Genomic DNA, 9077 nt, shown 5'->3' with positions numbered 1-9077 from the left:
ACGTTGAGTAATAGAATCACTCTTGACAACAAGTGCTGCTTTGGACTGAGTAGGCAATTGAGAAGTAAAGTCATCTCTCGTCGTACAAAGATCACACTCTATAAGTCACTCATCATGCCTGTGCTGGTGTAAGGTGCGGATGCATGGACAATGAAAATATCTGACGAAGCGGCTCTTGGAGTCTTCGAGAGAAAGATTCTGCGAAAGATTTACAGACTTTTACGCGTTGGTGATGGCGAATACGATTTAACGATGACCTGTGTGAGCTTTACAACGATATAGACATAGTGCAGCGAATTAAAATTCAGCGTGGGCTGCGATGCTGGTAACAGAGGAAGGCCTCCTCTGCGTTGGAAAGACCAGGCGGAGGATGACTTGGCATTTCCAATTGGCGTCAGTTGGCACAGAAGAGAAATGAGTAGCGTGCTGTTTTCGACTCGGCCACAATTGCTTAAGCGGTTACAGCGTCAATAGAGAAGAAAAATGAACATAGAAATATCAAAATAAAATAAAATTTTCAGAATAAAACTAACTCGTTTTTAATGCCTTAAACCTTTAGAAATACGCATTTGTATACAGTTAGTTATATGTAAAATGAGGTAGACTTAAAAAAAAATTAAATATTAAATAAAAGTAAATATTTCTTTTATTCCTGCCACTAGTGCTATGAATTTCTTTCAACCACAAAATAAGTTAAGTTTTATTTTTGCAGCGTGCTCTTTTCAACATACCTTAAGTTATTTTATCAGATGTACTAGGCGACAAAATACACTGGTTTACAGCAATTCCTATAAAGAATAGCTCGCTGATTCCGAAACTCGACTTAATTTTTTATTCTATGGATACGTTTTCAAGATATTTTCAATTTACCGTTATTCTGCTTAAAACAAAAAGTGGTTACACTTAATCACGTATACGTTACGAACCCATTTAACAATCTCAATATGAAGTACGGCAAATGAAAGCTAACAAAATTCTACATAGACCGTGTATACATCACTGTGCGATAGGTCTGATAGTTTCTGATAAATTAATTCTTCATTCTAGATTTTTTGTTTTTTTTCTGATGAAAATATGGAAAAAAAAACTTTAACAGAAGAAAAGTTTAAAAAATAACATGTTCTGTGTCAAATTCTTACAGTTTTAATATTTCTCCTGTTAAAATTTGATTTTTGTTTCATCAAAAAAAAACTGGACTGATTAATTAATTTGTCAAAAACTATCAGTTCTATCAGAAAGTGGTGTATAGACGGTTTATGGAAAATTTGGTTAGCTTTCATAGGCCGTATTCCACTTACAGTTTGTTAAATTGGTTCATAAGACATACATAAGTGACTAAGTGGAACTACCTTTTGTTTTAAACTGTATAACGGTAAATTGAAAATATCTCAGCGGGCTATTCTACATACAAATTGGATAGTGGCGTCTGAATAACAAAAACCACATTAAAATTTGTGATACAGTGTTATTGAAGTACACACCTTGTTCAGAATTTTGGGATGTTACGGGTGGCTTCTATATAAAAATAAATCGTGTTTATTTGTTGTATGTAAGCAAATGAGAAAAAAAAATTCTAAAAAATCAACGATACTTTTTAGGGACTTGAAACTTGCACTCTGTTTCACTAGAATTGAATGAGCTACATAACTGCATACCCGAAAATCTCCTAGAAATTCTGAATAAAAAGTCGAAAATTTTGATGCAATTTTTATGAACTTTATATGAAGTGAGAAACTTTGATTTACATATATGGTCTATGTTAAAGAATGAACTATATTTTCATAAATAAATGCAAAAAATTTATCATGAAAATAATTGTGAACATTACATCAGAACAAGGTGTACACTTTAATTTGTCGCCTAGTGATTGAGCACGCTAAAATATTATTAAATGCGCATTAATTTAATTACTGTCTTTTTTGTGACTAATGACATATTTTTTACTTTAAATAAAGAATTAAGTTTATTTATTTTTTATAATATGGTAGGAGAGCTTCTAAAATAATATCGTAAAAATCGAAACAAAAAAAAAATCCATAGTACACACGTATACCTATTCATTGAAATAAATAATGTAAAATTTTTCACATCGAAGCTACAATAATGCCAGCTTTTTTCTCGCAAAATAACAACCTGCACGTGCTGTTGTGCGTCCTGTAGTTGTCCCTCTCACTTTGCATTGTCTTCCAAATTCGATGTTCACAAAAACTAGATGCTGAGAAAATATTCGCATTTCAACGGATTTGGATTTTTCCAACAATGGGCTACACTTGTGTACATCAAAGAGCCTACATACATATGTACGTACCCGAGCGTTTCCCGTGCACGTGTCGTGGGATGGCTGACGTTCATCCCGTGACGACCATTAGCGTTTCCTCATTTCCAGTAGACTTTTTGCATGACAAGCGAAGTAATTTTTTCGGTGACACCATTTTATAAACAAAAAACTTCCCATTTTAACTAAAAATCTTTCATCATATTTACGAGACCCAAATTAACAGCGGAGAAGAAAATTCATGGAATTCGATTTCATTTGTTTTGCTGCTTGAACAAAGAAAATTGATATACCAAATATAGACAGGAGGTTTGCGTATCGGTCGATATTAATTTAATCGGTATCTCTGAACGGTAATCCCGGGATTTCGAGCCATAGAAAGCTATAAGTAAGAGCTATATATAGGTTGTATGAATTGGAATTCTTATGGACGAAATATATGTATATTTAACCCCTTTATACGACATTACTACGATTTGAGCAAAAATTAGTGAAGTAAAAACTTCTTCAGCCAGTTCCTAAAACTGATGTACAAAATTTACTAAGTATGTATATACCTACTAAGAACTTTTTATACATGTATTAAGGTATTTATGTTGCAGTAAATAGTCAAGCACTTTTACGTATGTAAATTTTGTGGGTGTCACTAAATACCGAGTATGATAGTAGTTACATACATATTTTTCGAATACTGTTTTTTTTTAATAAAAGCATTTACTTACGTATGTTCTCATAAATATTTAAATACTAAATATAAAAATATTTAGTTACTTTTAGGAAATAACGCGTACGCGTACAATATCTGGCTTCACTAAATACTTCATACAAAATTAATCCCCCGAAAATCGATACTATGTCCGAAAGTCTCGACATAGTATCAAAACCCCGAAAAGTCCTAAAAGATCGCGAAAAATATAACATAAAAAATCCTTTAAAAAAAAGTTTTAAAAAGGATCCTTAACAACTCCGAAAGTATGAAAAGTTTCGAAAAATTCTTAGCATCACCTGCTTAAGTACCCCCCGCTTAAGTACCTAACACGTTTAAGTAACCAAAATTTTTGGGCACCGTGAATATTTTAATGTAATCTGAAGAAAACCCCTCTTTTAATTACCTCCCCTCTTATTTACCCAACCCGCCTAAGTACTTAAATTTTTCGTATCCCATTTTCCATTTTACTTATAATTTTCTCCTATTATTCTAAAAATCAACGGTAATTTTTAGTCACTTGAAACTTGCACATTAGTACACTAAAATGGAATGGGCTATAAATACTTCTGAGAAAAAAGTTAGAAATTATGGTGAATTTTCTTTTCAGTGTTTTAAAAAATTTTAAGCTTGAAACTGTATGTATAAATATGTATAATCAATAACTTTCATGAATTGAATGAATGACATAACATAGCTTTATCGAGTTTTTTATAAACTTTTTGTTTATGTGTTTATATGTTTAAATAATGCTACGTACACTTCATTAAATGTTCACGTTTTATTCAAGGACTTATTTATGTAAGTTAACAAGAAAATTAACTACATCATTAATTATGTTCGCGTTAGTACACGCATCACGGTACTTAAGCGGGTTCTTTTAAGTACCCAACCCGTCCAAGTACCTCAAAAAGCTGAAATTTTTCGTGAGGTACTTAAGCGGGGTTTGCTGTATCAACAAAGTAAGAAAGCAACAATTACCGATTATTTTTTCTCTTCCAGTGCCATCTTTAAACATCTCTTAATACTTAGTAAAAGGGTTTTTGGTATCCAAACACGTTCTTCAAATACAAAGTTACTCAAGTAATTCAAGAAAGCAATTTCAGTGCAATATTATACTAAAGTTTCTCATTTTTGTATAGTAACCAATTTTACGAGAACGAAACATATTTTTGTTTGAATTTTAGGGCTGTCTGCAGCTCTCAAGAAAAACGAAAAATTCATATAAAAGAAATGGAAAAGAAATTTTATTCTACCAAAATTTCTTAAATCAGTATGCAGCTCTCAAGAAAATAAGTTAATAATAAAAAAATATGTTTTTTAAACAAGCTTACTAAGTATGAACCAAATCGGACTATAAATACGGTAGAGATACGATATCGAAACTAAAGTACCGATATCTGTAGTTCTAATTTAAAGCATCGCTGTAAAACTATCGGGTACCCATTAATATCGGGACAAAAATACTAGATATCCCAAATATCGATACTAAATTCAAATAATTACATCTAAGCATTGGTCTCATTTTCTAATAAACAATGTACACTTTGCGCTTTAATAAGTGTTTGCTTATACACAAGTAATTGTATTGTTTGACATCACCGAAGCCGCGGTTTAAAGTACCGCCACATACAAACCTAAGATAGTATACATTTCTGCTCTTTAAACTTTAAAGTTTAAAGCGTATACATATAAATTCCAAAGTAAGGACATGCATACATATCGTTAGCTTAATATAGAAAGGCCCTAACTCATTTAATTTCGAAATCCAGCTTTGTAGAAAAGGCATCAGATCTATAAAAATTAAAAATAATGTTTGCGATATTAAATTACATACATCCTTTAATACAAAACAGCGTTTGAAAGAAGTTCGCAAATTAATAACTTTACTATATTCGATTTAAAGATTATTATCCGAAGTAATAATGTTAGATAGGGCCTTTCTATATTAAGGTAACGACTCCTGCACCACCTATCGAAAAATTTTTTTATGGAGTTATTCCTTTTCACGTAAGTAATTTAAAATTTTTAAGACTAAAGTTTTCAAAAGCACAATAATACCATAATGGCGTTATTTCCATTGTCAGTTAAAATTAAGGCCATCTCGAAAATATGGTTTTATTTCCAGTCACAGAACGAAAAAAAAGACATTAAAGTCTTACTGCATATGGCGTTTTTGAAGCCGACCTAATAATTGGCGATTACGACAGCAAATCTCGATAAGTACGCGGGAGCATATCGGCGAAGCGGGCGAGCTTGCAGCGAAGATTAAATATGTATATTCATAAGTATGTATTGACCCCGTGAATGGTTTTAATTCTATAGACTTAGACATACATATGTAAAAGCGTATCTTTTGGGCGGAACTCGTAAATCGCTTTTATAACACGTTACATATGTACGAAAATATAGATAATTTATATTTATATACATACTTATGTAGTTCATATTTATTACATACTCAAATGAAGATAATAAAAGAAAAATCTAAAAATAAAAACACAATATCAATGTTAAAATAATTAGAACTTGCCAACTCACCCTACGCCGCGTTTCGTAATCAAGGGCACCCGCAACATAAATGGCACCAGTCATATTCTTAACCGCAAAAGCGCCACCAATGTTACCACTTGTAATTTCGTAACGTATACGCGATGCTGTACCCCATATTAGAAAAATGCCAGTATTATCAACAGCGGAGATAACAGTTGAAATGAATATTGTTGGTGATGTTGGTGTTTGATGTTGGCATTTTTAATTTCATTTGATATTTTAATACACAGTGACAGTGAACGCGTAAGTTCACCAATAAGACATCAAACAAAGCCATGCATACATAGGTATATATGAATTTCGTTGATGTAATGGTTGCAGTGGATGTTACATTACAATGAGCATCAGCAACAACACCAGTACCAGCATATCGCGGAGCAGCGAAGTGTAATTTCAATTTAAAAGAAGGAGAAAAGAGATAATAATTTTTGGATAGTAACGAGTATTTTACTTTTGATACTTCTTCGGCTTTAATATTTTTTACTTGCTTCAGTGTATGTATGTATATGAGTGTATGTATGTATAAGAGAGATGTAACGGATATTTGGTAGCTGTTCGGTTTTCAGGATATCCGGCCTAAGTTTACCTTTCGATCGAATATTGAGTTAGTATCCGGTATCCGGCCGGCCGGATAGGGTCTTAAACCTATTTTAGTAAAAGAATCTTTGTTAAACTTAAAAAAAAAATGTTAATGAAATTATTCAAATTAATCCTCAAAATATATTCATCAGCTATGCTGCAAGAACGGAAACAATAACATTTTGAAATCGGCTGACTGTAGAAAAAGGCAAATAGAATTAATCATGTGAAAATAAGGGGCTAGGTAAATATTGGCCAGCTTTGACAAAGTTTGCCCTTGAGTTGTTTTAACGCAATAGTGAAAGCTTCTTTTAAAGAAAACTATAAAAATCAACAGCTTTAGCGAAAACCCAAATTAAATTTTATTTTGCTGAGCCAGATGGGCATGGGTTGGTCTTTAGAAATATATTTATTTTGACGACTTGTTATCCGGCCGCACTATATTCGGCCAAATCACTATCCGTTACATCTCTAATGTATAACTACTTAGGTTTGTACTTACATTCGTCGTGATCCTTGGCTGTGACGGTCAGCACAGTATGTTGGATATCCTCGTTTTCGTCCACTTCTGCTTCATAAAGCGACTTATCGAAGTAGGGCGGATTGTCGTTTTTATCGGCAATGCCAATGCGTATAAATTTTGTCACTATAAGTATGAACGAATAAGAATAAAGAGAGAAGATAATGAGCACTTGTGATAAAATGATATGTGGTGGGAACTATAGAATTATTTAGCATACACTTGTGTAAATAAATACTTGGCGACTGCGATAGGTTCCGGGAATCGCATTTGTATGTATGTATATTTGTATTTATATTTTATATGATATGGCATAAATTAAAGTTTTGTTTATGGCCATGGAGATGTATACATAAATATACATATCTATGAAGAGAAAAACAGGGTTACCATTATCATGTGTATTAGTATCTTCACTGTAGTTTCATGATATTCATATTGGCTGGGTGGAATAAATACTTTAGCTGTGTTTGACGGGAATTTAAGAAGTTTTTGATACGTTGCTATCATTACACTGAGGGGAAAAGAAGATCAAACTAACTTGATTTAAGTATAGATATGAGTCTAAATATTTCATTCTTTAAATAAAAATTTCGTACTCAAATCAAATATGATGCTGCCTTATTATGAGTACGAGTATTTTATTTTAAGAAACATTATAAAGAAAAAGGTCGGGTTAGTTATAACAACCTTTCATACTTCGACTTAGAATGTTATGCAGCGTTTTTCCTGCATTTAAAATGCAACATTTAGCACTTTCGAACATATGTTTTCGAAGAGCGTGCATGCTATCGCATTTAGCAAATGTACATTTACGGGAGTTCGAAATCGCATGCTTTTGACGTGTTTCAGTCGCTTATTCAGATCCGTATCTCACGCAGAAGATAATGTGCAAAAAACCCTAATGAAAAGGAAAAAATAAATTTTAACCCAAAAATTCAATACAAAAACGTGAATTGTTTTAACCACAACCGAACATTTCTGTGTTCATATGGAAAAGTAGCTTATGTCGAAAGGCTGGCTTTAGTATAAATCGGCATTCGCAGCATACGATTGCGAATGACTCACTGGCGCTAAGACGTTGAACAACTTTTGGCAAATAAACGTGGAAGAAATAGTTCCGATACTAGCAAGGCAATATTCTTATTAAGTCTCATCAAAAAATTCCTTGCCGTTTAAAAAATAAAGGGATTGCCGCATTATACTAAAGCCAACCTTTCGACATAAGCTACTTTTCCATACGAACACAGATTTATTTGTGTATATATTCATTTGTCGGTGCTGTCAATTAAAATTCCCTCACTTAATTAGGAAACAAAACCAACAGCGTTGATCAAAAATTGATCCAGATTTCTATCAGCATCATATCGACATTGAATTTGCGTAACTTTTCTTTATCCAAATAATGTAAAATAATAAATGAAATCTCGATCGGCGATCACTGAAACGCAGCTAGCCACTGTATGCGCGAAAGAGCAATGTTGCCACTTTTTCTCATTAAACCATGTTCGAATCGTGGAAATTAGGGAAGATCACAGGCTTGCTTTTAGCATTTAGATTCTTAATGCAAAAATGGAGTTGCATTTAGGCGACGAATTTTGTACATGTACATTTAGAACTAAATGCGCTAAATGTGCTTTTACGCGTAAGCAAAAACAGCCCATTGTATGTGAACAATATTTTCACAAAAAGACGCTTGAAAAAATGAATGATATATACTTAATTTTTTAAGTTTGCATGATCTTAATTCCAGTATTTGGTACTCAAAAATATCGTACTTAATATAAGATTTGTGTTTTCTATTTTATTATTTTCAATCTTAGTCCGATTTTAAGTTCGGAAATGCTAAGATCGAGTACGAAAAACTTGATTCCTTCTCTGAGTATAGGGATTTCATATGCGAAGCTTTTTAAGGTGATCAGTTTCCATCGAATGTTGCCTCAAGTTTTAAAAATGTCTCTATGCCATGATCCTCAATTAAATAACAAAAATGCCAAAAAAAAAGTAAACCATTTTGTTCCTTTTCTTCAAAATTTATATGGCAATATTTAATCCCAATGAACTTCAGAATCTTTAAATTCCAGATGTAAGTCTTAAGTGGGCTATTTAAAAAAAAAATTAATTTTTAATATACCGTGTTTCTATACATACACTAATAGCCCAGTTATGCATACTTTGCACTGCTATACCATTTTTATTTAAAATTCAAAACCCAGCAGACTTCTACATGTGAAGTGCTACGCGTTGGCTAACTGCTTACACGCAAAAGTCATTTAACAGATTCCTTATGTGACAACTCTCATGCTACGCCAAGTATGCATAACTGAGCTATAAAGGTAATAGCCCAATGCAGGCTTTCTTTGCTTGCTTCGCTTTGAGAACTGTCAAGAATTATTTGGAATATGTATAATAAAACGTATGAAGGCTGGCCATATGGCAGTTTT

General features: G+C 32.6%; 1 protein-coding gene across 1 annotated transcript in view; it reads right to left on the bottom strand.

Annotated features, from left to right (window-relative positions):
• Positions 1-9077, bottom strand: part of LOC118749430 (neural-cadherin-like) — a 25268-nt gene that overhangs the window by 14710 nt on the left and 1481 nt on the right. Inside the window, exons 2-3 of the mRNA XM_036484233.1 lie at positions 6616-6759; positions 5523-5638 (exon numbers count right to left, since the gene is read on the bottom strand). Of these exons, the coding sequence (XP_036340126.1) occupies positions 5523-5638; positions 6616-6759 (260 nt within the window). The remainder of the gene's footprint in view (positions 1-5522; positions 5639-6615; positions 6760-9077) is intronic.

Source organism: Rhagoletis pomonella, unplaced genomic scaffold (assembly GCF_013731165.1).
Source record: "Rhagoletis pomonella isolate Grant_MI unplaced genomic scaffold, Rhpom_1.0 Rhpom_scaffold_00016, whole genome shotgun sequence".
Taxonomy (NCBI): domain Eukaryota; kingdom Metazoa; phylum Arthropoda; class Insecta; order Diptera; family Tephritidae; genus Rhagoletis; species Rhagoletis pomonella.
This window is presented reverse-complemented; position numbering and strand designations above follow the sequence as displayed.